At 42.1% G+C, this 21,777-nt stretch overlaps 1 protein-coding gene across 1 annotated transcript in view; it reads left to right on the forward strand.

Annotated features, from left to right (window-relative positions):
• Window positions 1-21,777, forward strand: part of MYO1E (myosin IE) — a 177,578-nt gene that overhangs the window by 76,570 nt on the left and 79,231 nt on the right. Inside the window, exons 3-4 of the mRNA XM_084871309.1 lie at window positions 8,113-8,202; window positions 11,301-11,395. Coding sequence (XP_084727435.1) covers window positions 8,113-8,202; window positions 11,301-11,395 — 185 coding nt within the window. The remainder of the gene's footprint in view (window positions 1-8,112; window positions 8,203-11,300; window positions 11,396-21,777) is intronic.

Consider the following 21,777-nt stretch of genomic DNA (forward strand, 5'->3'; position numbering starts at 1 on the left):
GGCTGCCAGATGCCATTTTTTATGGGACTTTAAAAAATTCAGAATGGAAATTTGGTTCACATGCATGTTGACTACATTATAAACAGAGAACTGAACTATGATACTTAAGTTCTTACAGGATTCAGGAGTTTTGTTTGATGCAACTAGGTATAGTTCTCTTAGTGGGCTTACTGCAGAGTTGGTCACAGACATGTGAAGATTGGTGTAGAATCTGGTAGAAGCGCCGACAAGTTTATCTTTGCTGTTGGCGACTTAGAAGGGACGGCGTTGTGGAGGACCATTACAGGTGGAGTCTCTGCGACCCTCGGAATACACCCCCAAAGCACGGGGGGCGTAGTTTTCACACCGGTAGCTTCCTCTTATTACACTGCTCATTTGCCTGTTGGTGAGAAGCACCCGTCCCTGTCAGCAACACTTGTGCAGGACTGCCTGTCTCGTCATTAGGAGGGTTCAGCGTACCAGGTATGTATCGAGCGATACATTATTCTGAGGCACTTGGTTCTTCCCAATGCTGTGTGCTGTTTCTTATTTACCATAGGAGTTTTTGGGGGGTTTTTTGGTTTTTTGTTTGTTTGTTTTTTAACCAAATCTGAGTAGTTAAATCCCTAAACACTTGCTTTTGAGTATTAACAGCTATATTTGGATTTGTCAGCTGTATTGATCAGGCTGGCGGCTGCCGCCTACAGACAGGATCCTGCGCACTGCGCATTTTAGAACAAACGTTTTATTGGAACCCAGGCGGGCTCAGTTCTTTTATTCTTGTCTGTGGCTGCTTTCATGCTACCATGGCAGAGCTGAGTGGTTGCAACAGACCATCTGACCCCAGAGCCTAAGTTAATTACTTTTGTGGCCCTTCACAGAACAGTCTTTGCTGACTCCTAGACACCTGTGCAGACATGCCTTTAATTGAATTGAATGGGAGCAGTTTTGTATTCAGCTGTAAGATTTCATTTTATTTGCTTTAAAAAAATGAAATATGCTCATTTTTTCTGGGCTTATCATCATCAAAATATTTAAATCACTTTTTTAATATCTATTTTATTGATTTTGTATAGAGAGGAAGGGAGAGAGATAGAGAGTTAGAAACATTGATGAGAGAGTCATCGATCAGCTGCCTCTTGCACACATCCCACCGGGGATCTGCCCGCAACCAAGGTACACGCCCTTGACCGGAATCAAACCCAGGACCCTTCAGTCCCCAAGCCGACGCTCTATCCATTGAGCCAAACCAGTTTCGGCTTAAATCACTTTTATGTGCGAGATCCATGGCCCATGGAAACTGGCAGGGGGTAGGCTATAAAACGTTGGGTGCAGAAAGCAGATCGGTGCTGCCTGACTTTGAACTCTGGGCTGCCTGACTGGAGGCTGCCAGGTGGGCCTGGTGACTGGAGGACCTTTTGTCATCTGTGTGCCTTGATTTCCTCACCTGTAAAGTGGAAATGACAATAAAATCTCCCGCACGAGCTGTTGCAGAGTTAAATAAAATGATGAATGCAGTAAGTACACAATAAGCGTTCATTAGTATTATCATATGCTAAGGCAAGTGTGTAAGCTCCTCCATATTTCTGAGTTATATTCCAAAAATTTGATTGTAAAGATGCTTATTGGAAATTCAAAAGCTTGTTATCCTGAAAAATTATTTAAATGGAGGATTGGTGTATTGACAAGCCCATAAAAGGCTAACTCCTACAGAATGTAGTTGAACAAATTACTTATTGGAATGTTCTTAGAATACAGGCTCACCTTCTTACATTATTGACATAGACACATGGGTTTTGATCAGTTGGATAAGAGAAGAAAAAGGTGGTGCCAGTGATTATCAGCAGGCCATACTCATTTCCCCCCACCAGATCATTTATCCTAACATACCAAAGATTCGTTGAGGACAAGGACTGTGTCTTGTATGTCTTCTTTTAAAAAACAAAGTTTGAAAAAAAAGCCCTTTAAAGTAACACATTTTTATTTAACATGACTTGTAAAATGGAGTCTGGCAGAAAGGAGAACACTAAAATCACCCAGAATCCCACCATATAGGGTTAGTGCCTCTCTATCCTCTTGCTTTATATTTTTCAACTTATCTGCATATAAGCATGCGTATTTGTGTGCTTTCTTGTTAATTTCTAACAAAAATGGGATCCTTTTGCATTGTGTGTTTTAGTTTCCTGCACAGTTCTTGGCATGGAGTGCCATATTACGTGTTCATTAAAAATTTGTTGACTTATTAAAGACTTGCTTTTTATATTCAGACAGCAGAATTTTGAAGTGACTCACACAGAGGGGGCTGATTACTTGCCTCTGAATTAATGCCTTTGAATCAATGACTGACTAATCGTGTACTTTACCAAGGAAATGAGTTAGTTGACCACTAATGACTTCGTGTCTTAGAAATCTGCCCACTCGATAAATGAGAAACTCAGCATCAATGTGCTTTTATCAATAGCACAGGGCAGCTCTTGGCTTTGAGAAAGCTGGATGGCTCTGTTGGATGTTTATGAAAATAATGCCAAGGGCGGAGCTGCAAATCTTTTCCTCTGATAAGTGATAAAAGCCTTCTTTATCAGTTCAGTGCTAAGGGAATATTATTATGATAGAGTAGCATTATTTGTTTTTTTAGAGTAGCATCATTTTAAGGAAAAGTGTTTTCCCCTCTCTCTCTCCTAAGCATAGTAAAGGCAAGAAGAGATTCGATTTCACATGAAATTATAAAATTGCTCATTTGACCTCTTCTACATTTAATGCCAGCACATTGTCTTGTTTTAAAGGTCAGCATTTGGAGCCATCAGTTATTAATGCATTCAGCCTGAATGCTCATTTCTTTTTCTACATCAGAAAAATATCTACTTAGAAAATGCTAACATGGTTTACCAATACACACACACACACACACACACACACACACACACACATTTTTCAGCTATTTATCCTAAGACAAAGAAGGTTTGATTAACCATCCATTTTTCCCGAATATTGCCACACTCCTTACAATTCCCCTCAAAAATCTATGAGGAAAACATTGCAGTCCTTGCTCTTGTGCCTGGCATCATCTGTAGCCACTTGGCTGACGGCAGCGGTTCTGTGCGAAAGCTCCCTCTGCCCATTTGGTCCAGCCTCCTCCAAACTCGTTTTCACTCAAAGACCACACTCAAGTGTGTTTGGCAACTTCAGCCCTTGAATTAGGGGTTGAGATGTTTGTGCCAGACCAACCGGAGCTGAAGGCAGAGCAGTTGTTCTGAATGAAGTTTGGTCCTTGGCAGTCAGGCACGTTGTGGGTGGGGGCACCATGCTGCAGTGAGGGAGCTTGGTCTGGCGGCTAGAGCCAGGGGCTCCAGTTCCAGCTTGACCTTCTCCACATAAGTCTTCAGGCAAGTCGTCCTCATCTCCCCGCTCCTCCATCTTCGGGATAAAAACAGGAAAACCCGTTAGGTTGGTGTGGGTAGTTTGGGGGAATTCATTGGTTATTGACATTTTTTCTTAAGTTAAACTTTATCTTTGTCTAATAAGACCCTTAAAAACAAACTTACAGAAGCTTCACTACCATCACATTTCATAAAAGAAAAAATATTTTAACACTCCCAAAATAGAAAGGAGATAATCTAAGAATAAAGGACAGTCTTACATTGAATCAGTTGAGCTTTATGAAAAATCCAGGGCATTGTTTCTCTCTGTCATTCTTGCTGCAGATCACTGTACACTCAAAGATCCCCAATAAGCATTTGAGAACCAAGATCTGTTGGGTCCTTTCATCTTGCAAAATCTATTAAATAAGATGGCATTTATGTTATATATTTCTGAGTGTTTGTTTGTTTGTTTGTTTGATGAGGGGTTTTTTGTTTTTGTTTGTTTGTTTGTTTGTTTTTGTTTTTTGGTTTTGTTTTTGTTTTGTAGTTCCATACATTTTCACAATTAACCTTGGGCCACACCTTCATTGCCAAAGATTGTGTGGTAGAGACAATGATAGAAACAGCTTTTTCCAAAGGCACACCTGAATTATGTAGTAGGGAGTGGGAGGCAATATTTAAGGTCTAGAGAAGGGACCCAACTCAGTAGGGAAGCCCTGAGGTGTCTGCGGACCCAGCCAGGTGGAAAAAAAGATGAGCAGTGAGATAAACAAGGAGACCAAACTCGCACCTAAAATAACTAAAATAGGTGTGTTTCCTTTAAATCTAAGTTAAATTCTCTTGTCTCAATTCTTCCCTTTCAAACTAAACTTTATTTTTCTGGACTCCTCCTAAATAATATGGCAGCCCCATTATTTATGGGAAATTTAGAGAACGGCTACAATTTTCCCTCTTTCAACCTCAGTCATTAATTCAGGCTTGGCCTAGAGTTATCTAAAAGTTTTTTTCTCTGAGTGTCTCCTTCCCAGGCCTTAATCAGAATTTATATAGCCGACTGAGTCAAGACTCTTCAATATATCTCTTACATAGCAGATCATTCACAGTAAAAAATGTTGGCTCCTATAGGAGCTCTTATGCAACCCAACTCATGTACTTGATAACCAAGGGCTGGGTGGGCGGGGAGGGATTGCTGAGCAGGGCTTCCTTGGGTCACTCTTTCTTCTTCGCATGCGGTGACCAGTTTGTCCAGGACAGGCAGCAGTCACAGCATTCCCTTCACACTAAGGGAAGGAGCACCCTTCTCCATGGAAATGTCATACCTGCCCAAGTTCGTTTTCACCTGGAGATAAATGTAGCTCGACATCCCCTTCTTCTGAAACAAGGATGGTCATGGCAGGGCTCTATTTCTTGAAAACTGGGTTTACTGTAAGAATTACTATATTATGAGAAACAGAATGAAGGCCAAGTCTCATTTATTAAGTTTTGATTTGGTCCCTACCATGTGGTAAAGATACAGAAAAGAAAAAAAATCAACGGCTCAGCCAACATGGCTCAGTGGTTGAGTATCAACCTATGAGCCAGGAGCTCATGGTTCAATTCCCAGTCAGGGCACATGCCTGGGTTATGGGCTTGATCCCCAGTGTGGGACATGCAGGAGGTAGCCAATCAATGATTCTCTCTCATTATTGATGTTTCTATCTCTCTCTCCCTCTCCCTTCCTCTCTGAAATCAATAAAAATATTTTTTTAAATATCAACGAAGAGAGATAAAGTTTTTAGTACTCAAAGAATCACAGAATCTAATTGAAACACCCCTCAGTCCTGCAGGAGATCCTTGTGCTGCCAACTTAGGGTTACCAGTAAAATACAGGATGCCTGATTAAGCTTGAATTTCAGATAAACAACAAGTACCGTTTTAGTAGAAGTATGTCCCAAATATTGCTTGGAGCATATATATTGGGATATATATGCATAAATTATTTATTGTTTATCTGAACTTCAAATTTGCCTGGGTATTTTTTATTTTATTTCCTAAATCTGGCAACTCTACCAATAATAGTATCAGCAACAATAATAGAGACAATACTAGCTAATCCTATTAAGGTTTAGGATTAGCAAGCTAATATATAGCTTGTTGATTAAGAATGTGAACTCTAGCCCAAACCGGTTTGGCTCAGTGGATAGAGCGTCAGCCTGGGGACTGAAAGGTCCCAGGTTTGATTCCAGTCAAGGGCACGTACCTTGGTTGCGGGCACATCCCCAGTGGAGGGGGAGGGGGGGTGTGCAGGAGGCAACTGATCAATGTTTCTCTCTCATTGATGTTTCAAACTCTCTATCTCTCTCCCTTCCTCTCTGTAAAAAATCAATAAAATATATTTTTTTCAAAAAGGAATGTGAACTCTACCCCAGCTATCGTGGCTTGATGGTTGAGTGTTGACCTGTGAACCAGGAGGTTGCGGTTCGATTCCCTATCAGGGCACATGCCCAGGTTTCGGGCTCAATCCCATGTGGGGGACGTGCAGAGGGAAGGCGATCAATGATTCTCATCAGATTCCCACTGATGTTTCTATCTTTCTCTTCCTCTCTGAAATCAATTTTTTAAAATGTATTAAAAAAAAAAAAAAAAAAAAAAAAAAGAGTGCAAGCTCTAGAACCAGGCTTGCCTGGGTTTGGAGCATAGCTTTGCTACTCACTAGCTTGTGACTTTGAGCAAGTTTTAAAGTTTCTCTATGCCTCAGTTTCTTCATAGTAAAAAGTAGGATTAAAGTAGTAACAGAGTTGTGATTAGGAGCTTATATTAGTACCATGTAAACATGTATGTGTTTAATCAGTGTTGTTATTAACATTTAGTTTACAGCATTAGAGACATTTCTTACTTGCGTAATAATTTTAATAATAAATTTATCTGTTCTAAATTTTTGTCTAAAAAGAAGCAGGCCATTAATCCAATCTGGCGTTGGCACTTGGAATTACATTTGCTCATGCCCCTTCTTCTGTGACCCTGGCGATTTTCAGTTCCGATTCGCTGTCTCTTTCTCATTTTCTCTTAGTGCCATGGACTGCCCCCGCTGGTTCCATCTGGATGTGCTTTTAAAACTACCCCGTCTTCTGTACTATTGTTTCAAGTTCAACCCTTTCAAATCAGAGATCTTTCTGGTCAGTGAAAAAGAAAGCAAAATTGCAACCGAGTCATTCTGCATTCTTGCCTTTGTGTATAAATATTAACTTTTAAATATTGTATGATTTATATCCAACAGTTGGCTTATTTGTGTTCAATAATAGTACCAAAGCTGCATCTCAGAGGTGTTAACATGTGATAAAACATGCATCTTGAAGTATGTAAATTAAGGAAATTGCATCCACTATGCCAGACATGGTGCTAAGCATTTTATAACATCGAATTCTAATAACAGCCCTATGAGTAGGTCCTATTTTATTTACCCCATCATCCATTAACTGCAGCTTACAGATATGACTTACCCAAGGTCAGGAAGAACCGGACTTGGGGAATGAGGTCTTCTGACCAGAGTTACCGCATTGCTCTATTAGATACCTGGATCCTAACACATAAATTTATAAATTTCTCTCTTTGAGGGAGGACATCGCATAGCTTCACATCTTCAACTGCAAAATGTCTGAACAGTGGAAAATCATTGATTAAGAGAAACAATTTTGAGTATGTGTGAGGTTTAGTATTTTTTTCATTGTTTTCCCTTTATGATTTTTTTCCTCTGTGAGGGCAGGGACTACTGTCCAGTGTGTGTATTTTGTTCACTGCTGTATCCCCAGCTTCTAGAACAGCGCCTGGCATGTTGTAGACACCCAGTTCAAACTAGTTGGTTGCTGAATGAACACATGAAAATGTTTTTTCGTTACAATAACACTTGATGTATTTGGGCACGTAAGAATGTGTCGTGTAAAAGAATTAAGACTTAGTATGAACAGGTTTCTGCTGAGAGGACTTCCTGGATTCCCTGTGCAGAAATAACACCTCCTTCCCCTCAGCCTGATCTGTACGGGTTTGTGATTGTCTGCTCTGAATAGTGTCGATACAACTCAATTCCCTAAGCTTCGAAAGAGTTCATCTTGGATCCCTCTATCTGTTAAATGAGTAAATGAATGCATTCTTAGTATACCTAATAGTAAGAAAGGTCCCAGGGGAAAAATAATAGCATTTGAAAAGAGGAATGATAACTGCTCTTTCACTCCTTGGTCATTTCTGTTTTGTTTTGTTTTGTTTTGTTTTGTTTTCTAGATGTGTGTCACCAGTCTTAAAGGAATAAGCTCCAATTCATTGAATATTTCTTTTTGTAGCACCTTGGTAATTAAGTTCATTCCTCTTCCTGGAGAGGAACAATATCTGAGCTAGCTGGTAATTGCCTTTGTCTTTATTTGTAATCTTTTAGAAAACAAATACACCAGCCGAGACCGGTTTGGCTTAATGGATAGAGCATGGCTTGGGGACTGAAAGGTCCCATGTTCGATTCCGGTCAAGGGCATGTACCTTGGTTGCGGGCATATCCCCAGTAGGGGGTGTGCAAGAGGCAGCTGGTCGATGACTCTCTCTCATCGATGTTTCTAGCTCTCTATCTCTTTCCCGTCCTCTCTGTACAAAATCAATAAAATATATTAAAAAAAAAAAAAAGAAAGAAAACAAATACACCAGCTCTTTATTGAATAATCGTGAATTTCTTATAACATCTGTTTACTTAATTTTAAAAAAAAATGTGTAGCTATGAAGATTAACAATGGACCTTAACTGAATATAAATTCAGACATATATAGGCTCCGTCTTAATCTCAGTCAACCCCTTCAAGCAGATGCCATATTTTGGAGATAAGGAAATTGAGATGTACCAAGGAGCGGTAAGTGACATGCCACGGGTTTTACTGTAGTGTTTTTGGCTTCTTTGATGCATGGGTAGTTTTTCTTGATATTGGCAATATGTTTGCGTTTCCTTAGTATGAGTTATTATAATAAAACTACTATATACTAATATGTTATTACTCAAGTAGGTGACATGTTTGATGTTTTAAAAATATGTTTTTATTGATTTTAAAGAGAGAAGAAGGGAGAGGGAGAGAGAAACATCAATCGGCTGCCTCCTGTGCATCCCCCACTGGGGATCAAGCAAGCCCGAAACCTCTTGGTGCGCGGGTTGATGCTCAGTCCATTGAGCTATGCTGGCCAGGGCCGTTGTTTGATTTTTAATCTTGTGCTGCTCTTTCAAGTGCAGCCCAGGAAAGCACAGGACTATTGAACATTGGAGCATTGTGTATGAAATTAGTTACATGGATGTAAGACCTACTGGTTGGGGGATCTTCTCTTTCCACACACGCCATAAAATTCTAAGACTAAACAACGAGTAACGGGTGAAAATAAATTGGGCGATGGGCATCATTCTGTCTGAATCAGACCCTTAAACTGCGGCTGTGACTGGAACATGAAAAATGAATCTTTTATTACTTCATTTAGTAAGATGTCTTCGGGCCCAGTTCAGACCCAGCTCCACAGCCAATCCAGTTGTGGGACTAAAATGGAAACTGTAATTCCCGGCAATGTGTTTCATCACGTGGCTCATCCCTTCCCAGGCCTCCCCATCCCAGCATCTTTTCCCCCTCGCTCCTTCCTTTGCAGCAGAAGCACAAGAGCGTTCATGAATCCTGACCCCTGGAAAACAAACCAAAGAAAGCCCACACAAATCCATCAGTTGAAGTGGAAGGCAATTTACCCAGAGCAAGAGCTCACCCCATTGTTGGCAGATGAATGGTGCTGGTCGCTAGAGCCGAAGGAGGCTGCCACGCGAGAGACCCTTGATAATGCTGCCTTTATGGGAGCCCAGCACAAGGGGCACACTGTCAGCAGAGGCGGGGCCCTGCCCTGTGCCCTGCTCTGCGGGCCCGGAGCAGCAGGCGCGGGCTGGCCTGGCATTCTCAATGACGCCCGGGCGGGGTGGGTGCCAGGGCTGTGCATCGCTGGTGTTTCTTTCCAGTGCTCTGAGAAGCGTTGCTGCGAGTCCCTTTTAGACTGTTCATCTTTTGAAGAGTTCTCTCTAAAGCACATGTGTCAAACACAAGGCCCTCGGGCCAAATCCATCCCGCCAGGCCTTGCAATGTGGCCCGCACCGCGCTGTCATCACTGCACTCCGCTGTCAGTTTATGACATTGTCAGTTTATGACTGTTCAGTAAACCATTCGGCCCGCGATTTAGGCTGGATTTTAGATTTTGGCCCCTTCTCTGATTGAGTTCGACACCCCTACTCTAAAGGAATGCCCTAGAATTTTTTTTTTTTAACTGCTAATGATAACCAAGTGTTGTAAAATTGCTATTTACTGAGTGCCAGGTGTTATCTTACACTTGTGACAAATAATACAACAGCCCTGGATGCTGGCTCTGTATTGCTCTCTGTCCCCATTTCACAGGTGAGAAAACTGAGGCTCAGAGAAGTTAAGTACTCAAATCTGTTGACTGTTGGAGCTGAAGTCAGATGTTAATGACTTTCAGGGGCTTCAGGGGAGGGAAGAATCAGGTGGAGGAAATAACCACCTAATAATTCTCATAGGTAGCTAAGAGGGTCCATGAGGCCATAGATTGGACACCATCTTGAAAAACAACCACTTGCTGAGGTCAAGTATGACTAGTTAATCAGCTTTAAAGCCTTGTTGGACAGTGACTTGCCCACACCTTTCCCTACAGGCCCACAGCTTTCTCTTCACTCCATTTCCTTCTGTTTTCCTCTTTTCTTTCTTATAATCGATTTCCCTGTTTTCAAAGAGGTGTTAAAAATAATCCTGCATAAGCAATCTAGGCTTGAACAGTTGTGTGTCAGCAGAATTTTTTAAAACATCTTAAAACAATATCCTGAGGTTCATCCATGCATCCCCTTCTGACTGTAAGGTGACGGCAGGGACGTATTCTTGTTCCTGTTTGGCGTTGTTCAGTCAGCAAGTCCCAGGAATAGTCTCCGACGTCCCTGGGCAGTTCCCCTGGGGAGCCTCCTGCTCACAATATGAGGGAAAGCGTGGACCCTGGAAATACCAGCTCTAAACAAGTGTGCAGGCAGCAAGCGCCCTCTTTTCATCCGCTCTCATCACTCAGTTCTGACCTACCAGAGCTGGCAATGAATGGCAATCTGTGGGCCAGGCCCCCCTTTCTATTAGTAAGCCATTGTACCATAAGGCCCGAAGCTGGGTTGGTAAATGATACCGCACCTGTGCGTAAGACTCTACTTTTTAGCTTTTCTTTTTAGCATTTTCCTTTTGAGCGAATGGTGGAGGTGTGGGCCAAGAAACGGAAGAAAGCAGGGCTGCAGTTGTCCCGACACAGTGAAGGTGTTGGTGAATTTATATTTATGCAGAGCTAAGATACCCCACAAAACGAAAACCCAGGGAAATCTCTTCGTGTGCCGGGATTTTTTCCCCCTCTCATGAGATGAAACAAACTGACCAAACCAGTTGATCTCTTTAAAGAACCACACCTCTTGTTCTCTTCTTATGGAAAATTTTGGTTTTCTCCTCCTTCATCGCCATCTCCAACTTGTCTCTAAAAAAAAATAAAATAAAACTGTGTAGGAATTTAGAATTCTAGTAGAAGCAGGCCCAGGTTTTTTAGGAGGCCTGTCGCCCCAGGGCCTTTACACATGTTTCGCAGTGGGAGGTCACCTGCAGAGGCGTGCTGGGAGGAAGGGTGTGGGCTGGAGCCTCTAAAGGCTTGGGGCATGTCTGAAGGCTGAGTCACTCAAATACCGACAGCACAGCACCTCCAGATTCCACCTTTATTTTGTTAGGTGTAACTCCCCGTGACCTAGACAAGTTTATGAAATCTTGTGTTACATAACCTGTACGACAATAATTACAAGCATTGGGACTATAGAGTGGTCTAAGCCAAGGCCAAGAAAGAAAAAAAATCTAACGTGTTGCTTTGTCTGACCATGGTTTGGTTTCGTTTTGTTTTGCTTTTCCAGGCCCAGTACGAAAACCCACCCCACATCTATGCTCTTGCAGACAATATGTACAGAAACATGATCATTGACAGAGAGAACCAGTGTGTCATCATCAGGTACGGACAGAGCCTTCCTCGGGGCAGAGGATGTGAGGTCGTGCTGTAGCCAGAGCTTCTCCCGAGAAGCCGCGCTTTCGCAACAGCTGCAGGCGCAGCTGAGTAACAGTCACGCTGCCTGCTCTGTCTCGGTTCGTTTTCTACTTCCAAATCATAAAAGCTTGGGAGCTTCTGTGGGGTTGGGCTGCTTCTTTAAAACTACCCCGTCACTTATGGCATGAAGGCTGTAGGGCACAAGGTGTAGCCAGATCTTTTATTGATCATCCCTGGGGCCCTGGACTAACCATTGTAAATCCCCTTCCCTCCTGTGGATCATGCCGTGGCTCGACTCGAAGTTGAAGATCTTTGATGTCATGAGCTTCCCTGTTCTGTCAGCGAGAGTCCTTTTCTCTCGGCCCCTCTCTTTTCTTTTCCCAGTAATGTAGTTCAAGTTGTAGCTTTCTGGTGTACTTTGTCATTTGTTTTTAATTTTCTGTGGGCATTAGTGGTAAATGCCAGCATTAACTGTCTGTCTGCAGCTACATGTCAAAATCCTTTTAACCTGACCTAACTCTGGGTCTTGGCTGGGTTTAAGAGCCTTTACAATTTTGTTTACTATTATGAACATTTGCAAACACGGAGAAAAAATAAGCATCCATAGTCCCATCGCTTAGAACTTGACAGGTGTTAACATTTCGTCATATTTGCATTCACCTTTTTTAGCGCTTTAATTTTTTTTATCTGAAGCACTTCTGAAAATTTTTTTATTAGGGATATTTGCAGACATATGCAAAATTTAAAAAGAGTGTTATAATAAGGGCCTGTGTGTCTCTCATCCAGCTTGTACTTCCATTAGCATATGGCCAGTCCTGTTTTACCTCATCCTTCCATCCTGCTTCCACTTGGTCATGTAAAGCAAATCCTGGGTAGCAAATCATTATTTGTCAATAATTTATTATGCACCTCTCAAAGATAATTTATGTCATGCCTAAAAAAATGAATAATTCTTTTAACATCATCCTATATTATCAGTTCTATTCCATGACTGTGTTGTAAATTTTGTTAATAGTTGTTTTTATTTGGGTTCCAAACAAAGCTCACATATTGCCCTTGATTGCTATGCCTCTTAAGACTCCTTTTTTTTTTTTCTTTTCTTTTTTTCCCCTTGGCATTTATTTGTTAAAGAAAAAGTTCTTTTGTCCTGCAGGATTTCTGTAGTGTGGGGTTAGCTGATTGTATATGGTCCCCTCTACCTCCTGTTAATTGGTGTCTATAGCTAAAAGCTTGATTAGGTTCGGATTCAATTCTTTTTTTTTTTTCGGATTCAATTCTTTGGCAAAAAAAAAAAATGCTTCATCAGTGATGCTCTGCACTCAGGGCTTTTACTGGTGAATAATGCCTGTTGGATTGCCGGTGGGTCCACCCATTAAAAATTCTCATTATACAGTCATTCTTTAATTAATAATTAAAAATTTGTTATTTTCCAAAAGAAATCATTATTTTCTAATTCTATTCTTTCACATTTATTATGTGGAATTATTTTATTAGGTTAACTTAAAATGCAATATTATCTGTTTAACCACTGCAGTTTTCCTGTCAGGCTCAAAAGGTCCTAACTTTGACCTTGAGAGCCCTGTATATTGGCTGCCATGTCCTTTTTAGATGACCCTGGTAGTCTTTGGTAGCTTTCTTGTTTAAAATGTTCCAGACTCATCTTGTACATTTCCTACATTTACAAAGCTATGTAAAGCCAGTCACTGAGTGCTCACTGACATATGTTGTCAGTGCTACTAGTTCTTTTCAAAGGACAAGGAAATACGAATTTTTTAAGGAAAAGAGATAAAGCATAAGTTCATACTGGTAATTTTAAGTTCATTTTAAGATTATAGGATTTTTATATTTTTATTTCATTTCTCTTAATGCTGAAAAATTTGGTTCCTAATGACATTATCACAATTATTTGATTTATACTGTGTGAATAAATGTAAATATATATACAAAAGAAGAAATAAATATGTGTCTACATAGTTATAGATAAATATACTAGAGGCCCAGTGCATGAAATTTGTGCACTGTGGGGGCTCCCCTCAACCTAGCCTGGACCCTTCCAATCTGGGACTCCTTGGAGGATGTCCAATTGCCTGGGATCAGGCCAAAACCGGCAGTCAGACATCCCTCTCACAATCCGGGACTACTGGCTCCTAACTGCTCACCTGCCTGCCTGCCTAAATGCCCCTAACTGCCCCCCCCTGCCAGCCTGATCACCCCTAACCATCTCTGCCTGCCAACCTGATCATCCCTAACTGCCCCCATATTGACCTGGTCACCCCCAACTGTCCCCTCCACCTGCCTGGTTGCCCCTAACTGCCCCCATGCTGGCCTGGTCACCCTTAGTGCCCGCCCCCCTGCTGGCCTGGTCACCCCCAACTGCCCCCTCTGCTGGCTTGGTCGACCTTAACTGCCCCCCTGTGCAAGCTTTGTTGCCCCTAACTGTCCCCCCTGCCGGCCTGGTCGCCCCATGCAGCCTGCTGGTCAGTCATTTGGTCATCCCTCGCTAACCCCCCTGTGGGCCTTGTCGCCCCATGCAACCTGTTGTTTGATTGTTACTGTGAGGATATTGTGACCAATTTGCATATTACCATTGTTTTAGTATAGATAAATATATATTAGGGGATAAAGCAAATGAGTGATTTTGTTAATTATTTAAAATAACAGTAACAATGTTATTAATAGCAATACTGAATTAACTCTAAAATTTCTTTGTTGTTCTTTTTGTCCTTGGCATGTACAATCAAAATATTGGGTTTTAAGAGCCACTTAAAATAACCCTTTTCTGTGTCATTAACATTCCAACTTGCCCTACAGTTAAGTCCATTTAGTAATTTCATTTTGATTTTTAGGGGTTTAACATTTAAAAATTTTAAATTGTATAAAATATTTACATGGTTCCAAAGTCAAAACTATAAAACAAAGAAAGCTGAATTGTTTTAAAGGTAAATAAAGACTTCATTATAATTTACCTGTAAAATAACCTTTTTTTCCCTTAGCTCCAGGACCATTATCAAAACTAAATAATTAATAAAAACTTAGTATCATCTAAAAATAAGCAGTGCACATTCAGATTTCACTAATTTTTGCAAACATGCCTTTCCTGCTAGTTTGTGTAAATCAAGGAATACTGTTTCATTTGCATATGAGTCTTTCAATTTTTTATTTTTATTCTATCACAGTTTCCCTAATACCATCATGGCTTTTTTTTTTTTTTTTTTTTTTTTTATGGCATTGACTTGGTGAAGACACCAACCCAATTTTCCTATGGACACCTTTTAAATATATCTAACTGCTTCCTCCTAATCTTATTACACTAATTCCTCCAATTGGATTCTCGGTAAGTTGTAAGGTAGATCTAAATAAGCAGTGCACATTCAGGTTAGTTAGATGCAGGTTAAGTCCTTTTGGAAGGAATACGTGAGTGATGATGAGTTGGGTTGCTTAACAGGAAATGCTTCCGTTTGACCCCAAGTGGAGGTCGCTGGCCAATAGAGAGGAGTAGGGCGTTTTCGTAACTAGATCCAATGAGGGTACAGCATAAGTTTTCTAACTCATTCCCTTGCCTATTCTCCTTCCTCCTGAGCCTCTAGTGAGATGAAAGAAGAGAATGGTCTTGTTGCATGAGCTTCACAAGTCTGGCAGCTGCCGTCTTGCCCAGCCCACGTCTCTCCCACTCGCAGATCCCCCTGAATGTGTCCCTGTAGGGAACACTATACTGAAGAAGGACCTGTGCCCACTGGTGGGAGCCTTCTTTCCAACTGTTCAATTGGCCTGGGCCTGAGGGCTCTGCATCCAGGATTTCTGTCATTTAGAAGCTGGTAGAACAGGGAGCTGCTTTGACTTCTGACACTAATTACCCAGTCAGGCCGCACCTCACAAGTGAAGGGCACAGTCCTGCTCAAGACGGTCCTCTCTTCAGACACCGGAGGGTTCTGCAGACCACCCTCAGTTCTGAACAGCTAGCTACAAATTCAGGGGTCCCTACCACCCTCTCAGTTCCAATAATTTACTAGAATGACTCACAGAATTCATGAGAGCTCTGAATTTAGGATTACCATTTTGTTCCAGCAAAAGGATACAAATCGAAAACAGAAAAAAGTAGAGCTGCATAGGGCAGTGCCTGGGAGGGGTCCAGATGTGAGGCTTCTGGTTGTCCTCTCCCCATGAAGTCATGAGTGCTGTCATTTCCTTCCAGTTATGGCAACAGTATTGCCAACCAGAGAAGTTCACCCATGCCTTTGGTGTCCAGAGTTTTTATTGGGTTCGGTCGCTACATGACTGACCTTTAGTCTCCTGTTCCTCCAGGTGGGTGGGCAGGGTGAGAAGTTATATGGTGTTTTCCAAAGCCTCCACCCTAAATCATATTGCTAGATATCACAAAGCCCCCAGGCAAACAGAGAGACTCCAGTCAGGCCAGACATTCCGGGGCTCTAGAGACTACCCCCCAGTAGCCCAGGGCAAAAGCCCCGCCTCTCTTGGTGTAACTTACTTATTTCCCAAGAGCTGTGGTTTCTGCATTGAGAAAACAGATTTGCTACCTCTGGCCAACCATGCTTCTTTCTAGTGGCTCTGCAATCCTGGGCAGCAAACTTAGCACTTGTCTGGGCCTATATCTCTTCATTTGTGAGAGAACTGATTGACCAGAGGACCTCTGAGGTCTCTCCTGGTTTTGGAGCTCTTTCTTCCAAATAATGCCAGAGGGAAGGGAAGGCAGGAAAATGCTTCTGTGGAGAGAGAGGCTCAGGTATGAGGCCAGTGATATTGGGAGAGCTGGGTGCTTGTCCAGCCAGGGGCTGAGTCAAACGCAGACTGCCTGTGTGCGTTTGTGAACAGGAAGCAAACAAAACCCATTCTCCTGGGGCTGAAAGAGAAACTTGCTCCTTGTGTTATGGGCTTTTGCCATAGCTGGAAAGACTAAGAACTTTTAGTATCATTTAATTAGAAAATTAAAAATTAATGACCTAATCTCTCTGGTGTTCTTTTCAGACCTTCACTTCCCAATTTCCCTGGTGTGACCTTGTCTACATGATGAAATGAATACTCTTTAGATGGGATAACACAGGACAGAGGCAATATCATCAGTTTCCTCCCAATCTTGCTCATGTTTTCTAAAGTGGTGGATATGCTGGCAGGGTGGACTATTTCTGGGCTAGAAATCAGTGTAACAAACTGAATTAAAAAAAAAAAAAAATCAAGGGAGGAGACAAGGTGTTTTGTCAAGGATAGGCCTCCACCAAGGGCTTGGTCCTGAGTTTTGCATATCTACAGACTCATCAAAATAGTTAGAATTAAGCAGCTTCAGGTAGACTGGCTTTGGCCAGCCAAACTCACAAATGATAGGTCCCAACTCATGAGTTTGTGAGAATTCTGCCAGTGGACAGCTCAGGAACACCGTCCAGAGGGGAGCCATTTTATCATGAGAGGGGTGGAATTCAGAACAGGGATGATCATACTAGCTATTACCATCAGATCCAGGCCCCCACCTCTATCTGAAGACAGGAACTTGGTGTTTCTCTATTCCTCAGAGTAATCCATTCAGTTAGGGAAAATCCATCACTTCTGGTGTTCTTCTCCTGTCCTGATTCCCTGTGGTCAACCCCTTTTTATTAGCCTCCACTTTCTCCTGCCAACCCCAGCCATCCATTAGGTGAAGATCCAGAAATAAACACCCAGGATGTGCCTTAGATGTTTCCCAAGTTTATCCCCAACAGTCCACTGGCAGACAGAGCAGGGGGAGTGGCTGCTTTAGCTGCTGATTTCATCCACTGCCTTGTGGTCACTGATTAACTTTCCAAGGATAGACATTTCCAATCCCTGTGTTGCCTTATTCACTTAGTATAGATATCTGGGCTATACATCTAGAGATTCTGTTTCAACTGATTTATGGTAAGCCCAGAGCGTCAATATATTTCTCAAGTTCCCTAATTGATTCTAGTTAAGAACCAAGACTAAGGCTTCTGAAATCCTCATATCCCAGTCACCTCTTATCTTTTTTTTTTTTTTTTTAATATATTTTATTGATTTTGTACAGAGAGGAAGGGAGAGGGATAGAGAGTTAGAAACATCGATGAGAGAGTGTCATCGATCAGCTGCCTCTTGCACACCCCCTCCTGGGGAATATGCCCGCAACCAAGGTACATGCCCTTGACCGGAATCGAACCCGGGACCCTTCAGTCCCCAAGCCGATGCTCTATCCATTGAGCCAAACCGGTTCCGGCGTCACCTCTTATCTTTATTACCATTAACTGGTTCAGACAAGATACACTTCCTGAGTGCCTGCCCTCTGCTGGGTGCTTTGCATGTAGGTAATCTGTTTCCATCCTCACAACCACTCTGGCTGCCAGTATTGTTATTGCTAGAGGTTCCATCCAGAAAATGAGGTTTAAAAGAAGCCTAAGAGCCTCAAACTAATAAATGGTAGAACCTCTATTGAAACTTAGTCAACTCCTGCCTTAAGCACCAGTTATCACTGTGATAATCCCATTTAGGTAACATACCTACATCTCGAATTTAACAAGTTCACAATGGTTCTTTTACGTTACCCCAAAATTTATCCTACCACTGACTCCCTCTTCCAAACACAGATGCCAGATGAATGCTCCTTAACTATTATATCTTTTAGTCTATGTCCCACTTCCACTAAAATGTCACAGTGGCTCTCCATTGCCCAGTAGAGTCCAAAGTTCCTAGCTTGGGACATATCCAACTTGATTTTTTTTCGACTCTAACCAAATTGTGCTAACCTTTGCCCTGGAATGTGTCACGTTCTTGCCCAGGTTGGTCTCCCTGTCTGGAGTGCTTTCCCCCATCCTAAGCCTTTCTCATCCAGCTCAGCCCAGTGTCTCCATTCTCTGAATTTCAGTAGCACCTCATATAACCCTCGTTTTCAGCATCTTCTTAATATTATTGTTTTTTTCAATTTGCATGTGCACACTTTTTTCAATCATTGATTATGGATGGGAAACTGGTGTATGCTTTTTTGTTTCGTGGGTACACACAATAAATGTTTAATGGTAATTTTGAAGCTGAAATACTTGAAGTAAGCTGTAAGTGCTATTGCATTTAGAAAAAGGAGAGATCAGTTTAGACTGGAGCAGTCAGCAAAGGTGTCATAGAAGTATTGGGACTTGATTTGGGTCTTCCTTTTAGGGTGGAGAAAGCATGGATGGCTTGAGAGCCTCTGGAACCCACACTGTGTGATGGAGAGGAAAGATGATATATCAGTAGGGTTGTTAAAAAAGACTTCTATTGACAAATGGTCCTTGTCAGTTACTCAAAGGCCTGCACTTGGCTTCCACTTCTGTTTCTGTATTACAGCCATATGGCATTTGTGCAGTAATGCAGGAGAGGCTGATTTGGGGAGATAAGATTGTTTGGGTGACAGGCACCTCCTGGAGTGATAGGTTTGCAGATCTCTGAGCAAGAACAGGATTCCATAAAAAATTGGTTCAGAAAGTTAAGTCTATTGGTAGAAAAGAGATGGGATCTTGAGAGAAGACCAATACCTAGTGAGGTTATGGGAAGCCTGACCTGAGTTGGAAAGTCAAAGAGGAAACTGATGTGTGACATTCCATAAGCCTATGCAGGAATAAAGGTACAGGCAGTGCCGATAGAAAAATGCAACAGCTATAGCTCCATTAGTATCAGACAATGATGAGCACTGAAGACACAGGTAGATACACTTGCGAGCTCAGTAAGTGAGCAACAACATCTGCTCCGCTCATCACCTTTTTTTTTTTTTGCTCTAAAATTCAGAATTTGGATTTGTGTTTTGGAATTACATGTTATATCGCTGGATCTATCAGAGACACCTATGCAAATCTATTTAATAAAAGAATCCGGTGTGGCAAAGGGGAAGGAGAAATAGCAAATTTTTCTCAATTTTCTACCATCTCTATATCACCAGACAAAATCTTAGCCAGAGGCACTTCTGATGCCCTGACCAACTGACCCCTATGGAGACTTATGAGACCTTGGAGAACATTTATTTGGCAGTTTTATTTCAAATCAAAGCGAATTTCTGTCCTTTTTGGCCTACATCAGCTCCTGCTGTCCTAGCCTTTTTCAGGAAACGTATTGACAATATGAAAGCATCGCCTTTAGTGCAGTTTCAATTTTTTTTTGCTTGAAATATTCTGCAGCTGGTTTTTCTGCAGAGGAGGGCATTCTGCCTGCAATGTGTCCAACACCAGTTTGCAAAGTTTGTAGATTGTATCCTGAATACGTGCTGAATAAATACTTTTTAAAGAATAAATAAAGACGCGAGCCGAAACCGGTTTGGCTCAATGGATAGAGCGTCAGCTTGGGGATTGAAGGGTCCCGAGTTCGATTCTGGTCAAGGGCATGTACCTTGGTTGCGGGCATATCCCCAGTGGGGGGTGTGCAAGAGGCAGCTGGTCGATGATTCTCTCTCATCGATGTTTCTAACTCTCTATCTCTCTCCCTTCCTCTCTAAACAAAATCAATAAAATATATTTTAACAAAAAAAAAAAAAAAAAAAAAAGACACGAAAGATACTTTGAAGGTACACCAAAAGGATTTGGTGACTCACTGGATATGAGAAATTTGGAAGACGAAAAGGAGCTAGTCATCGCTACTGGACCTAAGATCTCTGACCTACCCGCTTCAAAAGACAGTTTGGAATTGGAATCCCTAATATTTACAGTAGTGAAGATTCAAAAGGAAAAGATTTTAAAAATCAGAGCAGCTCTAATATTTGCCTTGTGTCTTGTCTCTACGTAAGTGTCTCACGGATCCTCAAGTTGTCTTCCTGCCTTTGATGTACTTCAGGAATCTTTTATTATTAGTATTGGAACTCTCCTCTGGTTCTGTGGGTCCACCCAATTTCTTGTTTGTCCCAGTAGCACTGATAGGCCTTTGAGGCTCTCTGGCCCTCTGGCCTGGCTTTGGGAGGTCCTGTCAGTTCACAACCCTGATGGTGGAATCTGTATGAAGCACCACCCTCTCGCTGGGGGCTTGAAGAGCAGGGACTCAATCTACCTTTTCCCCAAGCTCTCTGGCCTATGTGATTGCTGACATTCTTCTTTTTTTCTTTCATGTATTTTTATTTATTTCAGAGAGGCAAGGAGAGGGAGAAACATCAGTAATGAGAGAGAATCGTTGATTGGCTGCCTCCTGCATGCCCCACAGTGGAGATCAAGCCTGAAACCTGGGCATGTGCCATGACTGGGAATGAAACCATGAAACCGTGACCTCCTGGTTCACAGGTCAATGCCCAACCCCTGAGCCACAGGGTGCAGCCGGGCTGGAATTCTTTTATCACCCGTCAGTGTTACTCAGGAGCCCTGACTCACTAGCTAATTAATATGCTCTCTGTAATCATAATAGTTAACCTTTTTTGAATAGTTGCTTTATGTCTCGGCATCTTTTACTTACTTGTCTTTACAGCCCGGCGAACCAGGTATTACTACCCTCCTTTTTGCAGACCAAGGAACTGAGTCTTAAGAGAGACAGGAAACATGTTAAGCATCTCACATCTGAAATAGGGCAAAGCCATGCTCCAAGCTCAGGCTGCCTGGCCCATTGTTACCCTCTTTCCACTTCTCTGCTGCGGTGAGTCAGCAGGTGTCAGGTTATCTGTTTGCTAACCCATTACCACCACGGTCACGTTGTATAGTGGAAAGATCTCTGGGGTTGAGTCACAGGGTGGATTCTTTATACTCTTCTGTCTAAAGTGTGTGACCTCTGTATGCCTCGGCTCTCCATCTGCAAAATGGGTATTAATACCTTCAAGGAATATAAAGAAGTAGACATACACTTATTTAAAATTGTTCAGGAGTAACATAAAATATCTGCTAGTCGCCTTAAATGGAATTTCAGATATGATAACTAGCTGAGCTTGGGCTCAAACTTGGTCTCCATAGGAAACAGTGGATTCCTCCTATTGCCTGGGGCTGGGCCAAGGTGAGCATCGCCATGGGCCATTTTCTTGGCCGGCTAGAGAGAACATTTTGTCTGCTTCACAATACTAATTGATTGAAGAGAAATAACAGCTTTGACTTGTTCACACTGTGCTCATTATGTTAAAGTCTGAATTTTTATCCTTTACTCAGTGGCTTGGGTGTGACTCTTTGATTTTGCATTTTTATCCATTTAGCCTTTGCATGTCCTTGAGGATTATTTGTCAGTGTTCTTTCAAGGTCTTGACAGGCCACCCTTTCTCTTCAGAGAAAGAGATGCTTCACCTCAGGCTTCTTTCTTTCCCAGATGCAGCAGGGCTGCGAGGAAGGGGATGGTGGACCTTCTCTGCTGGGATTCTCATTCTCGATCACATCTTGCAATCACAGCGGTGCAGGCAGGCTATTATTTGTTAGTTCCAACTGTGTGTGAGA

This window comes from Pipistrellus hanaki (assembly GCF_964339955.1).
Source record: "Pipistrellus hanaki genome assembly, chromosome: 1".
NCBI classification, from domain to species: Eukaryota; Metazoa; Chordata; class Mammalia; order Chiroptera; family Vespertilionidae; genus Pipistrellus; species Pipistrellus hanaki.